Raw genomic sequence first — 23,376 nt, 5'->3', positions numbered from 1 at the left:
CTGTTTATCCCGTTTTTGAGGATGAAAAGTCAAAAGCGTCAGACGAAAAATTGGTCAAGCGAAAAATCGCATAAAAAAAAGACCGACAGGACTAATATAATTGCTACAAACTTCGTTTGAGAGCAATTAAAAATGGCTTCCAAGTGCTGTTCAATTTGAACAGAACCACTATTTGTCGGTTCTTCGCGCGCATTCATTAGTTTTGGTCCCTTCTATTTTGTCTTTGATTACGAAACTCATGCTTGTACAAATTTTGATCTTTATCTTGAGAAAGACCATGTTAGCTTTGTCTAAAAGGACAATATAGAAGGACTATATTGATATTTGGTTTGTCATAAAAACAATCTTAAGATCACAATCGTAGTCTTTTATTTCCTTCTCTTTTTAGCCATTTCTTCAAAACAAAAATTCATTAGAACATTTTTCACTCAGCAGTACAATCAGGCAAGTTAACAAATTTCCTATTTGATTGTAGCTTAGTTTTTTGCGTTTTTGGTTTAAACAGCTTCTTGCAATTAAAAATAAACTTTCGCAATCACTTTTTACCAATTTGTCATATCAATTGACCTCTCTGCAAAATCACATCTCTAGCCAATCTTCATTCTGATCCCATTTATAAGCTAAAACAAGATTTTAATAGTATAAGTTGTTGGTTTCTTAAAAGAACGTAAACAAGATGGTTTTCATAGAAAAAAATAGAACTCCTTTTTATAAACCACTTTGGTTTTTTTCTCCATTTTGGTGTAAAAGCCCGATTCGGAAAAACCCGATTAACGTAAGAAACTTTTCTTTCGATTGGGTTTGAAAGAACACGAAACAATGGAAACTGATAAGAATTTTTTTTAATGAGCGAACTAATTTGATTTCATTTTGCTGTTAGAGACACTCCTGTTACTTATTGAGAGGATATGGGGGCTAGTATCGATACCAATAAACAAGTTTTCCCAAAAAATAGTTATATCTACTGCAAAAAGTAAAAAAAAAATAATAAAACAAAGGAAACAAAAAAAAAACAGAAAAAAAAATCGTTTGACAGTAAAGCTGAGGCCCCAAGATTTTTCGCAAATACATTAGTCAAAACTTTTAAACTTTATTCCAGCAAAACCTTAGAGCTACATTATATTAAACGAAATGAATCGCAAACAAAAAAATGAAAAAGAAAACATCTACGAAAAAGGCTTAGATCATTTAATCTTTCAAATAACTGATAAAGCCAGAGTAAACAAAAATATAAAAACTATAGTCCTTAGGAGAATGCTAGCATGAGACATGCTGGAATGTGGAAACAATGTTAAAAAGTTTTCTCATTGTTTTCATAAACACTGAAATTTGAAAAGAAATCCTCTTAAAGATCCAAAAATGCAGAAATACATGACAAAAGCCCAAAAATTAACGATAAACTTAAAAAAATCGATGTCCGTTTTACACTTGAAACGCATTGTTAGGCTCACTGTGGTATCAATTTCAGATACCACAGTGGTGTTTCATGACAAATTAAAACAGCATTGAATGAAAATCATTTCCAAAAATTAAAAAAAATGGGCGAATTGAACGGAAAAAGGCTAGAAACGGTTATTTATATTCTCCATTCTGTCATAAACTATTTCTACAAAAAAAACAAATTACACTTAAAAAATTAAGCCAAATGGAAGAACATATCTGGCAGATTGCCAGAAAATAGCCTCAATAGCTTCGTAGATCTGCTGTCTAAAAAAATAGTGTTTTCATTGTAGGCTGAGAAGTTATATTTTGATTAAGAATCTGTTTAAGCTATAGCTGCCTCCGTCAGCTGCTCTTAATTAACCTTCATTTAGGGTGACGCATCCACTTGACCTCATCTCTTTGAATTAAAGTAATCAAAAGTCAACTTCAAAAGTGAGGAAGTCATTTTTGAGAGTGAGTTAAGTCACGCGAGACAAAAAATTTAATCACGCAAATGAACAAAAAAACTCACTCCACTAAGAGTGAAAAATGACGTCACGCACGCATTTCAGTTGAAATTGCATGAACGAATGAACAAAAAGTAGTGGTGACCTCATATGGTCGTAACAAAAATCTTGACAACAAAAATAGAAAAAACAAAGAGAAGGCCAATAATAGCCCCAGCTATCGCTGTGTGGCTATTTAAAAAACGGCCAAAAATGGTTATCTATATGTGCCGTTCTATTAGGAACATCTTTCAATCCCAAAAAGTCATTCACCGAACGCAGAGCATGATCAAAAACCTTCTCTTGCTAAGCAGAAATCAGTTTACCATGACAGCTTTTCCCAATTTCTCTATTAGGTCTAACTGCCGTATGAACGACACTTCCTGTAAAAAAGAACCAAAAAAAGCATTGCCAGAAGAATTCCTGAAAAGACTCAAAGTAAAAAATCGACCATCCTCACTGACCTAATGCACATTCTACATAATTATACTAAGCATTTTGAAACAACAACAGGAAAAATATCACGAGAAAACTAACTGACAAAAACTGATATAACATCTAATAAAATTTAATTTTAATTGCGACTCCAAACAAAAGTATTGGTTAAAAAAAACCCTGTAATACAAGTTAGTCTGCAATAAAAAATTAACAATTGACCGACATTCTCATAATATGGTTTCAAAGAGAAAACCGAGCAAAGGAAAAGGAGATGAATACGGACAAAAACCAAATATAATATTCTCCAAAACATTCTCTAAAAATGCTCAATAAAATTTTCTAGCAACTAATCTGAGATAATGTTTATTACATTTTTTCGTAACCGAGTCAGCCACCCAATTTTTGACGGAGAAGTAATAAACAACAATTAACATACAAAAAGAACAAAAATCTGAAATTAAAAAAAACTTTAATTTATTTAAGTGAAAAGTTCGGTTTATCTTGCAAGATTCTTCACAATTGTTATTAGGCAAAAGCTTTTTTAAATAATTTCTCTCCATCCAAAACGCAGAAGAAAACATAAAACAACTAATGGAAACTGCCAGGACAAAAACCTGAGAAGAAATTTGTGTAATTTATTCAAGTGAAAACTGCCATGTCTAGATTTGAAGTGTCAACTCAAAGTAAAATCACCTAAAGAATAAGAACACACAGACTAAACTACAGCGAGAAGCGAAAGCTCAGAAGAAATTGGCAAAAACCTTAAGAAAATATACAAAAACTGCCAGGACAAAAACCTGAAAAAAAATTTGTGTAATTTATTCAAGTGAAAACTGCCATGTCTAGATTTGAAGTGTCAACTCAAAGTAAAATCACCTAAAGAATAAGAACACACAGACTAAACTACACCGTGAAGCGAAAGCTCAGAAGAAATTGGCAAAAACCTTAAGAAAATATACAAAAATGGGAAAAGATTTGCTCAAATTCAGCCAATTGTCTCCAAAAAACAAGAAAATAATTATCAACAAAAAATTACTAAAACTCCTAGAACAGCTAATTTCAGCCACATAACTCCGCAAAGGCTATAACTGAAGAACACAAAAATGCTAAAAATTTAAAGGCAAAATGATAAATAGATGAAAATTCACAATTAGTTTTCACACCTAGTATTATCACTCTCTTTCACAAAACTAAAACAAAAATCAACCTATGATTTCCATGCTCTTCAATTCCTTTGTTTTTCTAATTAAACTCAAAAAACGAAAAAAAAACAAGAAAAAACTCGACAAAAATCGCAAAAAAAACGCATTAGCATGTGTACATTTCTCAAAAACAAAAACGACCTAACGTCCAGAAGGGTTTTTCAGTGCACGAATGGCCAAACGAACGTTGCCAAATACACTCATTTTTCAAAAAAAATCCGGTCAAAGATCCAAAAACGAAAAAAATAATGAAGTCAATTCAAAAATAAACTAAAAAATTCAGAAATATACGCCCATTTTACACTTGAAAAGAATTATTAGGCTGTGCGAAACTTTGTAGTGTCAAATTTTGGAAGTTACATATTAATAAAGCATCGATCAAAAACTATTGATGAAAAAAAAACAAATTACACTTAAAAAAATTTAGCCAAATGGAAGAAAAAACGGCTAAAAACGGTTATCTATATGCGCCGCTCTTTAAAACATTTTTCAATCTCAAACGGTTATTCACTGGACGCAGCGCATGATCAAAGAATTTATCTCGCTTACAACAAATCTGTTCACCATGCTCTCGCTTTTTGGTCAGAATGCCGCATGAACAAAACTACTTCCTGTAAAAAAACAAAAGACAAAGACCGATAGAAAACCAATACTCCTCTTCGAGCCGCAACAACCGATAGAAAACAACTACTCCTCTTTGAGTCGTAAAACCCAAAAGAAGGCCGATAGTAGAACCAGATATTGCATCGAGGCTATTAAAAAAACAAGTACGAGGAAAACTTAAAAAATCAGATAATAGAAGATAGCCGGCAGATTGCTGGAAAGTAGCCGCGACAGACGCTTGTGGCCTTCCATGTATTAAAACAACTAAAGAAATAAGATAGACAGATCCACTAGACCAGTCCTAGCACCAGTCCTTTAGTAGATCACTAGATTTTTTGGATTACATTCAGGCTGTCAATTTTATGACACATGCGGACGGTCTATAAAAAGCCCTAAAGAGCTTTTTTAAAATTGATATTCGAAATAAAAAAACTCAGGACTATTAATCAAGCATTAGGGCATGTAAGTTTGGCACTACTTATATGCACACCATTAACTAGTAAATGTTCATTAAATTTAAAGTTCCATAAGAGTTCAGAAGTCATTTTTTTCAGTGAGGTAAGTCACGCAATTGGCCTAAAAGCAGAAATGACGTCACGTGCACAAAGTTTTACTGCAAAGCAGTAGAAGTCACTGAAGTCATTGAAAAAGTCAATTCCAAGAAGTCAGGTCGTAAGAATCATCGATGGAGACGACGAATTAGAAAAAAAACTACGATGTCCCCAATAATAGCCGCAATCGCTTCGCGGCTATCAATTATGAAAATAAAATGTGTTAGTCTTAAAAAAAAACATATCAATTGGAACAATAACTTATCAACAGAATCATTGAACAGATTCACTAAATAGAATGGAAACCCTATGAGAAATGCCATTTTGAGACTAAGTGTCTAGACAACAAAAACGAGAGTGTCCTCCGGTTTATGTCCTCCGGCTTAACCCCTTTATCCCGTTTTTGAGGGGATAAGTTCTGACGGGGGCGAAGTGCGGCTCTCCAAGGTTCAAGCGGAGGTGTTCCAAATGGCTAGGTGGACGAGGGGGACGAAGGAGTGGTGGTGGGGAGTGAGGAGGAGCCAGTGAGTGTGTGTGTGTGTGTGGGTGCCTGACTGCGAGCGGGGTCAAATTTAATTTTAAAAACTACCCTTCACGCCGAAGGACACTAAGAGAACTTAATGTCCTCCGGGCTTTACCTGTTGATCCTGTCTTTAATGACGAAGTTAAAAGCGTCAGATGAAAAATCGATCACGCGAAAAATCGCATAAAAAATCACAGGACTAATTTAATTGCTAAAGATTTATTGGAGAACAATTACTGTCCTCATATCCCTCTATCGCATCGTTTCAGAAAAGAGGTCCACCGAAGGGCAGCATCTTTTTGGAACAAATCTTCCCTGAAATACATTGAGAGAGGCTACAGAGAGAGACGGGATCACAAGAAGGAAACGGGACTCAATTCAATTAGGGGATAAGATAAGCTAACTATCACCCTTACTTCCTACCTGTTAACACGGCTGGCACTAATAACTAACCAGGAACTAATCCAGCCACATTATCAGCCGGGCTTCCCCTCCTGACATTGACAACAAAAGCACTCAATACTCCACGGTACGCAGCGAAGTCCACATCACTCATGTCAGCATTGCTGAAATGTGAATTACGCAGCACTTCTTCCAATGGCTGCCCGCCTCGAACTTTTAAGCCCAGCTCACGACCGGCCCCCTTGTTCATCACAACGCGCCCAATCAGGGAGCCGTCTGGCTCATTCGTCCAGTCAACAAGGCTTCCTTTCTAAAAACAAAATTTCGTTTACGCTTAGCAAAAATCCAGTTTCTAGTTTCATTCCGTAATCTTTTGTATTAATGAAGAAATGATCAAAAGATTCCGGTTTTAATTACAAATCTTCATTTGAGCTGCATAAAAATAGACTACCTCTTCCCAGGTTGTCCATTGTCATAAGAAACTAATAAAGTTATCTTTAACATTGCTTTTGTTTCAATATAGCTCTTGCTCGGCTGGCTTTTACACTTTTGTCCAAGCGCAGAAATCGCTCACTATTAAAAATAAGAGAAATATACTGAATGAATCGAAAACTAAAAACAGTCCTAGCTTTTGTTCCACACTGAATGGCTCACGATTAACATGCAGAACATGCAATTTATAAACAATCAACGAGCATTAAAAAAGTGTTCGGAAGCAAACAGTACTCTAGATAAAGACAAAAAGTTCAGATCATGTTCAGAAAGTAGAACATAACCGACTAACGTCGGGCGGATTGCTCTCAAACGACCGGCGAGCGGTTGGAAAAAGATAATAATTGATGATGGAGTAACCTAAAAAATCACAAAAATTTTCAAAAAAAAAACTTAAAAAATTTTATCAGAAAACCGCTAAAAAATTCCCTGGCCACCGAAATTTTTTCAGTAACTTATTATTCAACCCTTAAGCAGTTTTTCTGAACCCTGGGCCCGGAACAACTTTAATAACAACAAATGTCAAAAAATTGAAAAAAAAAATTGCAAGTTTTTTTCAAAAAAATGCTAAAAATCGTTATGTTAAAATTTTGAAAACAATACGTGATGTAAATTTTCCAACAGCCCTAGAAAATATGCAGTAAACTATTATCAAAACCCAAGTTTTATTAAAAAAATCGCTCAAATTTTTGATATTAAAAAGCTGAAAACTGTTCCATGGCCAATAAATTATTTCTGTAACTTATCATCAAACCCTTAATAGGTTTTCGGGCCCCTGGGGCAGGAAAAAAACTTGAATACAGACAAAAGTTTTGCTTTTAAAAAATGCTAAAATTAGTGATGTTTAAATGTTGAAAACTATTCCATTACCCCTAGAAACTAAGCAGCAACCTTTGACACCTACGGCTGAAAACCTCAAAAAATGACGAAAAATTCAAAAAGGTTGTGAAAATTAATATAAATTTGCGTGTTTTTAAGTACAAAAGTCAAATGGGTCAGACGCGAAATCGGTCAAGCAAGAAATCGCAATTAAGCAATCCTCAGGTAGTTTTTCCATCAAAAATAGTAGAGAAACAAGAGTAAATGGTCTCCACATGTCACGCTTGACATATTGGTGATTCAATAGAAACAGATGAAATTTCCAACTATCTTGTTACTGGATACAATAGTTTTGTAGCGACGAATAGGAATTCTAAAGGGGGGTGGAGACATGTTGCAATGTAACAAATTTTGCAGTATTACAACGGAAAGCAAGATCGACTTTCAGGAAGCTCTTTGTGTAGAAATCTGCAAAAATAAACGAACGTTTGAAACTATAGTTGTATATATCCCACCACGCTCAAACAAAGTTGAATTTGTCAATATAATAAATCTTTAGAAAATCTAAGTTCGAGCAAAAAGTCGGTCATTATTTGTGTTTATTTGGAATGAATTTGGATATTATGAAAAACAATTTGCTGAGCAGAAATTAATTGAACAGCATTATTACAGTAAACGGTTTCTGTACTTCCTCTCCCGAACCAACACGTTCAACTAATGAGTACAGTTCTTGATTGGACCATTTCATTTATCAAAATCTGGATAAGCATCTTTCTGTAGAAGTCCTAGAACATCAAAACTTTACTGATCATAATCCCATTATTCTAATATGGCGAACAAGTGAAGATATAAATAAAATTGATTTAATGTTCTGAAATACTAGCTTTGTAAAAAAAAAGATGCTGTGAGCCGTTATAAATTGGCATTGGAAGCTTATCTTAACAAAAACAGTGACATTATTTACAGAAGTCTCAATCCTTGCAATGCTTTTTCCACATAACAAACTTTTACTTAAAGTGACAGAAGACTTTGCTCCTTTAAAAAGTGTCGATAATAAACAAGAAGTTCCGAAATGGTTTGATAATAGGTTAAAAAATTTACGTCAAAAAAGAAACCATGCTTATTATAAACATAAAGAAAACAAAAATCATAATGACCTGCTGAAGAAATTTTAAGAATGTAGAGTAAGGCTGCAAAAGCAATGAAATTTGTGCAAAAAACAACTATCTAAATTCTTTCCAAAAATGTTTAGGAAACTCTAGACAGACTTTCAAACTACTCAATGAGCTTAAAGGCAAATCATATAAACCACAGAATTTTCTTATGATGAGCAGCTGTTGTCAGAAGTTTGATGAACCTTCGGATAAAAATATTGCAAACGAGTTCAACAATTTTTTTGCTTCCATAGGATATCAAGTCAGTAGGCACCTAAATAAAAGTTTCCAACCTTCTTTTCCTAGACATCAATGCTCCATGTATTTTTACAAAACTACTGCAAGAGAGGTGGGGGAAATTTAACCAATCTTGACAACAAGTCATCCTCAGGTGTTGATGATATAAATAACAAACTGATAAAATTATCTTCAGATGTCATCAACCACTACCTGGTGTTTCTGACAATATTTTCATTTGAAAAAGGTATTTTTCCTAAAAAGGCTTCCTTAGAACTGGCTCGAGCACGAGTTCTCCCACTGCACAAAGACGGGTCTAAACTTGACCAAAATAAATATAGGCCAATTCCACTTCTTGTAGTTTTCTAATATGTTAAAAGGTTCTTGTACTAAATGTAAGAATTAAATCTATGACAGTATCTGATGCAACAATAGATGCTGAGGGATTAAAAGATTTCTTTAAGTTTATGTGGAGCTACAGTTGTCTTTGGAAAAATAACAATCCAGTAACGGCTTTAAAAATGGCAAGTTAAATAGGAAGTGCAGCTGCAACTAGAAACCCTAATGCAGCTTTAGCTATAACTTAGCTAATTAAATTTGCAACAATAGGGGAAGGTATAAAAGTAGTACAGAAAGGTAGAGGTTTATACCTAGGTACAAAAAAGGGTTATTATTGAACCATAGCTATGATATTGACTATAAACTATAGTTATAACTATAACTATAACTATGACTATAACTATAGCTATAATTATGACTCTAGCTATAACTATAACTATAACTATGACTATAGTTATGATTACAACTTTGACTATGACTATAATATTAGCTATAACTATAACTATGACTCCTTTGGATAATAAAACTAATATTATTATTACTGAATATATTATTGTTACTGAAACCTACTAAATTTAGTTTAAACAATTTAATTTTATTTTCTTATTTTTCAAATAAACTTCATATAATTTACCTAATTCATTAAATTCATCGTTTTTTATTTCATTATCCTTTATTGACTTAAAGTAAAACTTATCAAATTTATCACTGAATTGTTTAGAATGACAATGAACTACATACAGTGGCAGTAGAATCAGCTGTTGGTATAGAATAAGGTACACCTATACCAGTTACTGCAACAGATGTTGCTGGTGCTGTTGTTCCTATAGGTGATAATGCTATTTCAGTTATCTCAGCTATATTAGTATAAGTTTTATATTTGCTTAGCTTCGTTGTATAGTTTTCAGTTTCAGTTTCATAGTAATTTTCAATATCTATTATAATATTAAAATTATTATTGAATTTATTATTAGCTAGGATTTTCTCATTTATGTATTGTTCTGACCAATTAGTTTTAGCCCAGGCTTTAGCGTTAGGATAAAGTAAAGGTTCACTGGGTTTAGTTTCTTCCATTTTATTTTAATTAACTAATTATTGATAGTTATGATTATAACTATAACTCTAACTAAAGCTATGGCTGAATAGCAAAATGACTGTCAATCCCTTTCATTAGATCTTCATGATTAAAGTCATACTGCATTTCTAGTCTTCCTTGTTCTTTGTTCTCTAATAGTTTGCATTTTAATAATATTGCCATTATGGATTGTATTACTGTTTTCCTAGTCTTTAAAGCAGTTTCATCTATTTTTGCAAGGTTTAAGCCATTTTCTGCTTTAAAATCTTGTAGACCATTAGTAAACATATCATCTAACTATATTAGTAACCTTTTGATTAAACTTAAAGTTAACTGTATTTGAACTTCAATTGCTGAATTAATAAACTCATTATTTAGTTCATCATTAACTTGTGTTTCATTTAGTTGTGATGTTTTAGTTGTAACTTTATCAAAGTCACCTTTTCTCAATGCAGATGTTTTTACTTAAAAATCTACCTTATTATTGGCTGTTAACAGGTTACTTCACAATACTCTTTACTAGCAACATCTTTTTCATCTGTGGGAGGGTATACATTTGTAATTTTACAGGTGTACTTCATGGCAATGTAATCATTATCTTCTAAGAATAATTGGCGGGCCTTAATTATTGATAGACTGCTGGTTATTGCTGATTGTTTCGCTTGGCTGAATCTGTTTCTTGTCATCTTGGATTTGTTTACAGTAAAAACTGTTTAATGATTCTTAAACTTTATTATTAGATTAAAAATTACGGTCAGATTTTAAAAATTACTGTTAATAATTCTTACCTTCTATTATTTCACCATTGATATCTTCAATTCTTTATGTTAGTGGTTGTGTCTTTATTACTTGATTAATTTTAAATGATTCTATTCCAAATACATGTATATCCTTGAGAGAAGATGTTACGTTTGGCAGCATTCCTGACATATTCACCGAATTTATACTTAGGTGTAGCTTTGGTAGATGTAATGTAGTAGCTTACCTTATCAGGATTGTTTGATGCATCAACAGACGGCATATTTATAGCACTATAAATGTTAACATTATATTATACAAGAGCATCATTTAATAGGTTTACCCAATTACCATCACAAATATTAAACATCGGTTTCTTAATTATAAGCAATAAGGTTCTATTGAATCTTTCTATAAAACCAGCTTTTAAATCATTATATGTAGAATGTAGTTCTTCCAGGAAACGGCTTCGCCGATTTCATATTCTTTAAGTCAAGATTTAAATGTTTGATTTAAATGTTTGATTGTAAAACTCACTGCCTCTATCAACACATAAATTTTCTGGTTTTCTACCCCTTAGGAGAATTGTTCTAAAACCATTAGTTAAAGATATACCGGATTTATTCTTGAAAGGTATAGCCCAGACATATTTAGTGAATTAATCTATGACAGTTAATACAAATTTATATTTAATGTTGTAATTACTTAACGATGATTCATCAATCAAATCGGCTGACCATGTCTCATCTTTATATAAGGGTATTATTCTTTCTCTTTTAAACCTTGTTATTATTGGACTAAATCCTTCTTTAGCTAATAGTCTAATAGTTGTTTTTGTTGTTCTAATTTTTTCATGATCAATCAATGTCGTCGTGGCTTAGACTATTTTCCATAAATAAAAAAAACATCTAGCTGCTCTTGACTAATAAGATTCATAGATAGTAGTTGTCCAGATATATTTAACATTTAATCATATAAACCATCATGACCAGCTTTTGTTTCTAGTATAAATAGTTCTAGTATTTCTATAAAAACGTTCTAGTCCTTCTTATCTCAAATAAGCGTTTTATTGTTCTGACTCTTTTACTTTTCTTATCACCTTTTCCTGTATCATATCGTAGAAAACTTTTATTCATCATCTTCATCTTCGATATCCTCATATTTTATATCTGGATTAGTCAGAAAGTTGATTAAGTCATCTAAAGATCATGTATATTACCCCCAACTAAAAAGCATCCTGCTCTAGAGTTACATTAACACCATTCACTTCATGTTCCCCTATTCCCTTTTAGCTATATTAAAAGATGTGACTAATCGTGGATTAGATTGGGCAACCATTAAATGAAGAATGTTAACTGTGTCTGTAACAATTGTAACTAGCGGATCTGCTTGAGTTTCTAGTTCCCTTAGTGTTGAAGCTCTTTCATCCTCTACCATCCGCGAAGCGGCTTCACCGAACTGCGAAGCAGTTTCTGTGATCGCTCTAGTTAGTTTATGTAACTCTCGATTTTGCCAATTTAATGCTCTTAGTGTTTGTTTACCTAATGCTAAATTCTGCTCACTATTACCATTTATAGTTTTAGTTAGGGGATCAAAAAACTCTTGCACCTCACCATAGTATTCTTCTTTTCTTAATTTCTCTTCTATTATGTTTCTTCTCTTTTCTTTTTCTAATTTGTTTAGTTCTATTAGCGTTTCTAGTTTTCATGTTTATGTTTTATGTTGACAAAAGTTACTGTAAATCATTATATAGATAAATAGCAGCAAGAATCAGGTTGATTAACAGTTAGCTCTTTAATAATAATAATTACTAGGTCTTTGTCTTTGCCTAAATCTAGATTCATTAATAGATCATTTGGTGCAGTATTAATTTTATTTATTAGATTTCTTTTGAAGAGATAGAGGTTTTCATCATAAGGATAGCTTTTAATATCTACATAAAATCTTTTATCATCGAATGTGTTTAAACTAGTCTTATTTTTTTTGGTGTTGTTATATTATTTTGTGTATTCTACATTCTGTATTCTACATTCTCTGTGTTATACATTACGACATTATAATACTCATGTTTAGCATTACTGCAATTCTTTACTCCTTTCTCTTTAGCAAAAAAATGTTTAAGGCTATATGTCTTAGGTGATAGAGTTATGATTTTCCTTCCGATTTTACGCTTGAGTTAACCTGGGATTTTAATATTTGTATGACTTGTATATTTTAATTAATTAAGTCCATATGTTCTTCTGAGACATTGCCACTACAAAAGCTTAATAAAAAGTTATCTGTATTCATATAATGTAGTTGTAAATTTTTAAGTGATGGTTGTAGGACATTATAGAAAACATCATACATATATAATCAATTTGAGTCTAATATAGTGACACCTACATATATTGGTGAATCATTTTATATTTTTTTCTTTGTATATTCAAGTTGGGTATAATCCTTATATCTAACTATATTTTTAAAAGTGGGTTTACTTACACTTTTCATAATCTTTTCTTAATCATGTAAAAACATAGTTTGAATGAATTGTAGAGGATACTTGAAAATAGTCTCTATATATTTAATCTTGTTTAAATTTGATTACTCAATGTATTTTAGTTTCTTTTACCCCCATCTTAACGTGAAACTTAACGTGAAACAATGATCAATCAATGTCGTCGTGGCTTAGACTATTTTCCATAAATAAAAAAAACATCTAGCTGCTCTTGACTAATAAGATTCATAGATAGTAGTTGTCCAGATATATTTAACATTTAATCATATAAACCATCATGACCAGCTTTTGTTTCTAGTATAAATAGTTCTAGTATTTCTATAAAAACGTTCTAGTCCTTCTTATCTCAAATAAGCGTTTTATTGTTCTGACTCTTTTACTTTTCTTATCACCTTTTCCTGTATCATATCGTAGAAAACTTTTATTCATCATCTTCATCTTCGATATCCTCATATTTTATATCTGGATTAGTCAGAAAGTTGATTAAGTCATCTAAAGATCATGTATATTACCCCCAACTAAAAAGCATCCTGCTCTAGAGTTACATTAACACCATTCACTTCATGTTCCCCTATTCCCTTTTAGCTATATTAAAAGATGTGACTAATCGTGGATTAGATTGGGCAACCATTAAATGAAGAATGTTAACTGTGTCTGTAACAATAGTAACTAGCGGATCTGCTTGAGTTTCTAGTTCCCTTAGTGTTGAAGCTCTTTCATCCTCTACCATCCGCGAAGCGGCTTCACCGAACTGCGAAGCAGTTTCTGTGATCGCTCTAGTTAGTTTATGTAACTCTCGATTTTGCCAATTTAATGCTCTTAGTGTTTGTTTACCTAATGCTAAATTCTGCTCACTATTACCATTTATAGTTTTAGTTAGGGGATAAAAAAACTCTTGCACCTCACCATAGTATTCTTCTTTTCTTAATTTCTCTTCTAATATGTTTCTTCTCTTTTCTTTTTCTAATTTGTTTAGTTCTATTAGCGTTTCTAGTTTTCATGTTTATGTTTTATGTTGACAAAAGTTACTGTAAATCATTATATAGATAAATAGCAGCAAGAATCAGGTTGATTAACAGTTAGCTCTTTAATAATAATAATTACTAGGTCTTTGTCTTTGCCTAAATCTAGATTCATTAATAGATCATTTGGTGCAGTATTAATTTTATTTATTAGATTTCTTTTGAAGAGATAGAGGTTTTCATCATAAGGATAGCTTTTAATATCTACATAAAATCTTTTATCATCGAATGTGTTTAAACTAGTCTTATTTTTTTTTGGTGTTGTTATATTATTTTGTGTATTCTACATTCTGTATTCTACATTCTCTGTGTTATACATTACGACATTATAATACTCATGTTTAGCATTACTGCAATTCTTTACTCCTTTCTCTTTAGCAAAAAAATGTTTAAGGCTATATGTCTTAGGTGATAGAGTTATGATTTTCCTTCCGATTTTACGCTTGAGTTAATCTGGGATTTTAATATTTGTATGATTTGTATATTTTAATTAATTAAGTCCATATGTTCTTCTGAGACATTGTCACTACAAAAGCTTAATAAAAAGTTATCTGTATTCATATAATGTAGTTGTAAATTTTTAAGTGATGGTTGTAGGACATTATAGAAAACATCATACATATATAATCAATTTGAGTCTAATATAGTGACACCTACATATATTGGTGAATCATTTTATATTTTTTTCTTTGTATATTCAAGTTGGGTATAATCCTTATATCTAACTATATTTTTAAAAGTGGGTTTACTTACACTTTTCATAATCTTTTCTTAATCATGTAAAAACATAGTTTGAATGAATTGTAGAGGATACTTGAAAATAGTCTCTATATATTTAATCTTGTTTAAATTTGATTACTCAATGTATTTTAGTTTCTTTTACCCCCATCTTAACGTGAAACATAACGTGAAACAATGATCAATCAATGTCGTCGTGGCTTAGACTATTTTCCATAAATAAAAAAAACCTCTAGCTGCTCTTGACTAATAAGATTCATAGATAGTAGTTGTCCAGATATATTTAACATTTAATCATATAAACCATCATGACCAGCTTTTGTTTCTAGTATAAATAGTTCTAGTATTTCTATGAAAACGTTCTAGTCCTTCTTATCTCAAATAAGCGTTTTATTGTTCTGACTCTTTTACTTTTCTTATCACCTTTTCCTGTATCATATCGTAGAAAACTTTTATTCATCATCTTCATCTTCGATATCCTCATATTTTATATCTGGATTAGTCAGAAAGTTGATTAAGTCATCTAAAGATCATGTATATTACCCCCAACTAAAAAGCATCCTGCTCTAGAGTTACATTAACACCATTCACTTCATGTTCCCCTATTCCCTTTTAGCTATATTAAAAGATGTGACTAATCGTGGATTAGATTGGGCAACCATTAAATGAAGAATGTTAACTGTGTCTGTAACAATTGTAACTAGCGGATCTGCTTGAGTTTCTAGTTCCCTTAGTGTTGAAGCTCTTTCATCCTCTACCATCCGCGAAGCGGCTTCACCGAACTGCGAAGCAGTTTCTGTGATCGCTCTAGTTAGTTTATGTAACTCTCGATTTTGCCAATTTAATGCTCTTAGTGTTTGTTTACCTAATGCTAAATTCTGCTCACTATTACCATTTATAATTTTAGTTAGGGGATCAAAAAACTCTTGCACCTCACCATAGTATTCTTCTTTTCTTAATTTCTCTTCTATTATGTTTCTTCTCTTTTCTTTTTCTAATTTGTTTAGTTCTATTAGCGTTTCTAGTTTTCATGTTTATGTTTTATGTTGACAAAAGTTACTGTAAATCATTATATAGATAAATAGCAGCAAGAATCAGGTTGATTAACAGTTAGCTCTTTAATAATAATAATTACTAGGTCTTTGTCTTTGCCTAAATCTAGATTCATTAATAGATCATTTGGTGCAGTATTAATTTTATTTATTAGATTTCTTTTGAAGAGATAGAGGTTTTCATCATAAGGATAGCTTTTAATATCTACATAAAATCTTTTATCATCGAATGTGTTTAAACTAGTCTTATTTTTTTTGGTGTTGTTATATTATTTTGTGTATTCTACATTCTGTATTCTACATTCTCTGTGTTATCCATTACGACATTATAATACTCATGTTTAGCATTACTGCAATTCTTTACTCCTTTCTCTTTAGCAAAAAAATGTTTAAGGCTATATGTCTTAGGTGATAGAGTTATGATTTTCCTTCCGATTTTACGCTTGAGTTAACCTGGGATTTTAATATTTGTATGATTTGTATATTTTAATTAATTAAGTCCATATGTTCTTCTGAGACATTGCCACTACAAAAGCTTAATAAAAAGTTATCTGTATTCATATAATGTAGTTGTAAATTTTTAAGTGATGGTTGTAGGACATTATAGAAAACATCATACATATATAATCAATTTGAGTCTAATATAGTGACACCTACATATATTGGTGAATCATTTTATATTTTTTTCTTTGTATATTCAAGTTGGGTATAATCCTTATATCTAACTATATTTTTAAAAGTGGGTTTACTTACACTTTTCATAATCTTTTCTTAATCATGTAAAAACATAGTTTGAATGAATTGTAGAGGATACTTGAAAATAGTCTCTATATATTTAATCTTGTTTAAATTTGATTACTCAATGTATTTTAGTTTCTTTTACCCCCATCTTAACGTGAAACTTAACGTGAAACAATGATCAATCAATGTCGTCGTGGCTTAGACTATTTTCCATAAATAAAAAAAAACATCTAGCTGCTCTTGACTAATAAGATTCATAGATAGTAGTTGTCCAGATATATTTAACATTTAATCATATAAACCATCATGACCAGCTTTTGTTTCTAGTATAAATAGTTCTAGTATTTCTATAAAAACGTTCTAGTCCTTCTTATCTCAAATAAGCGTTTTATTGTTCTGACTCTTTTACTTTTCTTATCACCTTTTCCTGTATCATATCGTAGAAAACTTTTATTCATCATCTTCATCTTCGATATCCTCATATTTTATATCTGGATTAGTCAGAAAGTTGATTAAGTCATCTAAAGATCATGTATATTACCCCCAACTAAAAAGCATCCTGCTCTAGAGTTACATTAACACCATTCACTTCATGTTCCCCTATTCCCTTTTAGCTATATTAAAAGATGTGACTAATCGTGGATTAGATTGGGCAACCATTAAATGAAGAATGTTAACTGTGTCTGTAACAATTGTAACTAGCGGATCTGCTTGAGTTTCTAGTTCCCTTAGTGTTGAAGCTCTTTCATCCTCTACCATCCGCGAAGCGGCTTCACCGAACTGCGAAGCAGTTTCTGTGATCGCTCTAGTTAGTTTATGTAACTCTCGATTTTGCCAATTTAATGCTCTTAGTGTTTGTTTACCTAATGCTAAATTCTGCTCACTATTACCATTTATAGTTTTAGTTAGGGGATCAAAAAACTCTTGCACCTCACCATAGTATTCTTCTTTTCTTAATTTCTCTTCTAATATGTTTCTTCTCTTTTCTTTTTCTAATTTGTTTAGTTCTATTAGCGTTTCTAGTTTTCATGTTTATGTTTTATGTTGACAAAAGTTACTGTAAATCATTATATAGATAAATAGCAGCAAGAATCAGGTTGATTAACAGTTAGCTCTTTAATAATAATAATTACTAGGTCTTTGTCTTTGCCTAAATCTAGATTCATTAATAGATCATTTGATGCAGTATTAATTTTATCTATTAGATTTCTTTTGAAGAGATAGAGGTTTTCATCATAAGGATAGCTTTTAATATCTACATAAAATCTTTTATCATCGAATGTGTTTAAACTAGTCTTATTTTTTTTGGTGTTGTTATATTATTTTGTGTATTCTACATTCTGTATTCTACATTCTCTGTGTTATACATTACGACATTATAATACTCATGTTTAGCATTACTGCAATTCTTTACTCCTTTCTCTTTAGCAAAAAAATGTTTAAGGCTATATGTCTTAGGTGATAGAGTTATGATTTTCCTTCCGATTTTACGCTTGAGTTAACCTGGGATTTTAATATTTGTATGATTTGTATATTTTAATTAATTAAGTCCATATGTTCTTCTGAGACATTGCCACTACAAAAGCTTAATAAAAAGTTATCTGTATTCATATAATGTAGTTGTAAATTTTTAAGTGATGGTTGTAGGACATTATAGAAAACATCATACATATATAATCAATTTGAGTCTAATATAGTGACACCTACATATATTGGTGAATCATTTTATATTTTTTTCTTTGTATATTCAAGTTGGGTATAATCCTTATATCTAACTATATTTTTAAAAGTGGGTTTACTTACACTTTTCATAATCTTTTCTTAATCATGTAAAAACATAGTTTGAATGAATTGTAGAGGATACTTGAAAATAGTCTCTATATAATTAATCTTGTTTAAATTTGATTACTCAATGTATTTTGTTTCTTTTACCCCCATCTTAACGTGAAACTTAAACATCCTATAATGAACCATATACTCCGTTTTATTGTTTTGGTCTGAAATCAGTTTCTCTGTTCTTGCTATACCTTTTTCTTTTTGTCTACAGCCTAATTCATTATCATTTATCGTTATTTTAAGAGGCATTATTTCTAGTTGCTTTGTTTTATCTTTACATATATCATTGTAATCAACATTGTAAACCATATAAAAGCCGCGATCAATATCATCTGGAGTATTTAATATATCATCTAGAGATGTGGCAGAGTACTTGAAGTCCTTGTAAGGTAATTTTTGCATCATTTCCCACCCAAATAGATTATTAGAGTTTATGTACCAGAAGGACCTCCGGTGATGCTTCGACATATTTCTGTAATCGCTATTACTATTGTTATTGTTATTAATATAGTTATTATAGGGACTTCGTCAACGTTTCACATTGTTATTGCTATTGTTACTTCTACTATTAACACATCTATCAACCATTATACCACACATACCACTTCACTTTGCGTCATCTAGCATTTGTTCATCTTGTATTGCACCTAATGGAAAACCACCTATCATTAACCAACAATCATAACTGTAGCCAGGGAGACTTACATAGTGTAGCGGATGCAGACCGAGTTCTTTCATGCTAAGAGCAACATCATCATTCAAACAATAGTCTAATATTTCCGCATCACTTTGTAAATACTCATGTCTCTAGCATAGGCAAATAAGTACCATTTTATGCGATTTTCATTGTTAAAGATATCTACTTCTTCTTGTGTTGGTAATTTTTTAGAAAAAGAAGATTTGAAGTCTTCTATTTTTAGAATACGTATAACTTCATTGAACGACTTCGTCTTGGCTCCGCAATCATCTAAACCAAAATATTCATATGGATATAATGTTTACATCCGTATCTCTTTGCCATTTGATCTAGAGGCACAGCTAAGAAGTTATAACTATCTAAGAACTTAAGACGAAGGATACTAAACATCTCAGACTTTCAGGAGCCAATGGCACTTTTCTTTTGACATTATTCTGTTTAAAGAGTTCAGTACAAAGTAGATTGAAATCATAGCCAATACCATTATAGAATATAGCGGGAATGAAGTTTTGTTTATATCTTAGATTATATATATTATAGGCGGTCCTCTATATTTACCGGTTTCAGGACAGTGATCTCATAGTTTCTTTATGCTGCATTACTTTTTACATATATGACAAGTGTTATTAGCCCCATGGTATAATTTATGTTCTTCAGTAAATATAATTTGTTTGTTATACTTGAAACTATGCTGTTTCAATAGTTAGTAGATCAGTATCAAATCTCTTCAAACAGTCTTGACCAAAGTAGTATTTGAAATTACCGTTAAACTTGTAACCTGCACTTATTGGTATGTGTTTGACTATTAAACAGTTTTGGGTTTTAGCTCTCGCTGGGCTAATATCATTAACACAACATTCTATATCAGCAGTTGTATTTTTATTACCAGTCGAAATTTCTGTATTCTTATTATATAAGTAAAAAAAATTACATTTTATTATTATATATTATTATTTTATATTATATTCTTAAAATTGTCTATTATATATTCTATAAATACGTTCGCGAGTTGTGTGGTCTTTAGCTGGATGTAACCAAGCAGTAATATCTAGTTGTAAACAGTTGTATTTGCAATTACGTATATTTAATATTTGTAGTTTGGAGGATTTGGAGTTTTTAGATCCGGTGGCAGATCCACATAGCTACCAACAGATGTATTAGTTGGTTCAATATACATTTGAATACTTCTTAGTTCGAGAAACTCAGAGAAAAAACCATAACCTTAACCATAACCATAACCAAATATCTCCTTTTCCAATCCTAGTCATTGATTCAAGTCTCCATAGTCATATATAGCATTATTTTAGCAAAATTTTTTCAAAGTTTGCGATTGTTTCCAAATTTTTGAATATTTTTGTTATTTTCTGAGTTAAACGATCATTACTGGCCAACAAAGCTTTTTAGGTCTCGCAGATGGTTTGCTTTACATAACTCCCGAGACAAAAAGTAGTTTACTAACAAGACTATATTATTAAAAATGTTATATATGAATATGGAGACTTTAAGCAATGGCTAGTTTGGTTAGTAAACTACTTTTTGTCTCTGGAGTTAAGCAAAGTAACCCATCTGCAAGACTTGGAAAGCTTCGTTGACCAGTAACGATTGTTGAACTGAGAAAACGACAAAAAATATTCAAAAATTGTTTATTCATTGTTTGAAGAGACTATCCAGCATCCCTAATTCAAGTTTAAGATAAAATCACTGGCTCAAAAAGATCATTAACTTGGAAAACGATAATTTTCCAAAAACTGGAAAAAAATGAATTTTATCAAAAAATTGCTACAGCTGGAGTCATTAAAAAACTGATAACCATTCCACTAACTCTAGAATCTACGCGACAGCTTATCAACAAACCTTGGAGGAGGTCCCCAGGATACTGTTGCCGGAAAAAATGAAAAATTCAAAAGATTCAAAAAACATGAAAGAAATTGCAAATGTTTTTAGAAATTCGCGACAATAAAATCTTGAAAAACAATCCATTACATCAACGAGCTAAGCAGTAAGCTATAATCAAACCCTAGAGTAGGTTAAGTGGCTCTTGAGGCTGGAGAAACCTATATATAACAAAAAATTTCAAAAAAAACTTGAAAAAACTGAAAAACTTGCATAAATACTGCTAAATTTTGAGATAATAAAAGACGAAAACTAATTTATGGCCAAAAAATTTTTCCAGTAATTTATAATCAAACCATAACGGAGATTTTCTGTTAGGCTGAAAAACCTGACTGACAAAAAATGTTTAAAAAAAATTAAAAAACGATTTCAAGTTTGTGCCAAATTTTCTGCCAAAATGTGTGGTGTTGAAATCTTGAAGAACACTTCAATGCAGTTAGAAACTATACAGTAACCTATTGTCGAGCCCTAGGGAGGGTTCCTTGGCTCTTGAGGCTGGAAAAAACAAAAAACCGACAAACATTTTCAAAAAACTTGAAAAAATGCAAGTTTTATTAAAATCGCAAGAAAATGCCATATTCAAAAATTGAACTCTTTTGCAAGTCAAGTAAAACTTTTTCAGTAACTTATCATCAAAACTTTAAGTCCTTGCGTCTGGAAAGACGTAAATACTGAAAATAAAATGTCAAAATATTGAAAAAATTTGCACGTTTTGTCAAAAGGCTAAAATTCGTGATGTTAAAATGTTGAAACCATTCCTCTATCACTAAAAACTATGCAGTAACCTATTATAAAAGCCTAGAGGATATTCCTTGACACTTAGGATTAAAAAAAATTCAAAAAATTTTCAAAAAGCTTGAAAATTGTGAAAATTAGTATAAAATTGCGTGTTTTTAGCGATCCAAAGCACCCAATGGGTGCGAACCGGGGGTTGACGGAGAGGGAAGGCGTGGGCAGCCATGAGGGGGACAACAACACGTTGGGTAAGGAATGGGGGCAATAGTGGGGGGTCAACAATGGTGATGTCTTCAACCTCTAAGAACCGCCATTCACACAATAAGTATATGTCTCCGAAACAGTTTGAGCTGAAACAGAGCTAAAAGTATCCAAGAGCACTTAATGCCCGCTGGGCGCTACCTGTGCATCCCGTTTTCGAGGACAAAAAGTCAAAAGCGTCAGACCAGAAATCTGTAAAGCGAAAAATCGGATAAAAAAGACCGACAGGACTAATATAATTGCTACAAACTTTGTTCGAGAGCAATTCATTATAAATTATAGGGGAGATATCAAAAAGAAAATAAACATATTTACTTTACTGGAGTTAAGCTGGTATTTTTTTAAATAGTTTTTGCAAGTTGGTTATACGTGCTTTATCCACGGTCTCATTAGTTACGCTAGTATCTGGGGACGTCCAATGGAGACAGTGTGGATAGAACACGGACTTTTGTCATTATTCTGTTTAAAGAATTCAGCATATAGATTGAAATCATAGCCACTACCATTATGGAATATAGCGCAAATGAAGTTTTGTTATTTATATCTTAGGTTACATATATTATAGGCGGGTTCTCTATATTTATATTTACCGGTTTCAGGACAGCGATCTCATACTTTCTATATGCATTCCTTTTTACATATATGACATGACTTATTAGCCTCATGGTATAATGTATCTTCTTCAGTAAATAAAATTTGTTTGGTATACTTGAAATTATGCTGCTTCAATAGTTAGTAGATCAGTAGCAAATCTCTTCAGTCTTGACCAAAGTAGTACTTGAAATTACCGTTATACTTGTAACCTGCACTTATTGGTATGTGTTCGGCTATCATACAGTTTTGGGTTTTAGCTCTCGCTGGGCTAATATCATTAACACAACATTCTATATCAGCAGTTGTATTTTTATTACCAGTAAAAAATTCTGAATTCTTATTATATAAGCAAAAATATTATATATTTTATTATATATTATTATTTTATATTATATTCTTAAAATTATATATTATATATTCTATATATACTTTCGCGAGTTGTGTGGTCTTAGCTGGATGTTACCAAGCAGTAATATCTAGTTGTAAACAGTTGTATTTGCAATTATGTATATTTAATAAGGATTTGGGAGTTTTTAGATTTGGTGGCAGATCTATATAGCTACCAATAGATGTATTAGTTGGTTCAATATACATTTGAATACCTCTTAGTTCGAGAAACTCAGATAAAACCATAACCTTCAAATATCTCCTTTTCTAATCCTAGCCATTGATTAAAGTCTCCATAGTCATATAAAGCATTATTTTAGCAAGATTTCAAAGTTATCGATTGTTTTCAAAAATTTTGAATAATTTTGTTTTCTGAGTTAAACGATCATTACTGGCCAACAAAGCTTTTCAAGTCTCGCAGA

General features: G+C 31.5%; 1 protein-coding gene across 1 annotated transcript in view; it reads right to left on the bottom strand.

Moving 5' to 3' along the window:
* Positions 1 to 23,376, bottom strand: part of LOC142358703 (uncharacterized) — a 389,942-nt gene that overhangs the window by 190,037 nt on the left and 176,529 nt on the right. Inside the window, exon 8 of the mRNA XM_075410229.1 lies at positions 5,699 to 5,957. Coding sequence (XP_075266344.1) covers positions 5,699 to 5,957 — 259 coding nt within the window. The remainder of the gene's footprint in view (positions 1 to 5,698; positions 5,958 to 23,376) is intronic.

This window comes from Convolutriloba macropyga, chromosome 2 (genome assembly GCF_964194025.1).
Source record: "Convolutriloba macropyga chromosome 2, txConMacr16.3, whole genome shotgun sequence".
Taxonomy (NCBI): Eukaryota; Metazoa; Xenacoelomorpha; order Acoela; family Convolutidae; genus Convolutriloba; species Convolutriloba macropyga.
This window is presented reverse-complemented; position numbering and strand designations above follow the sequence as displayed.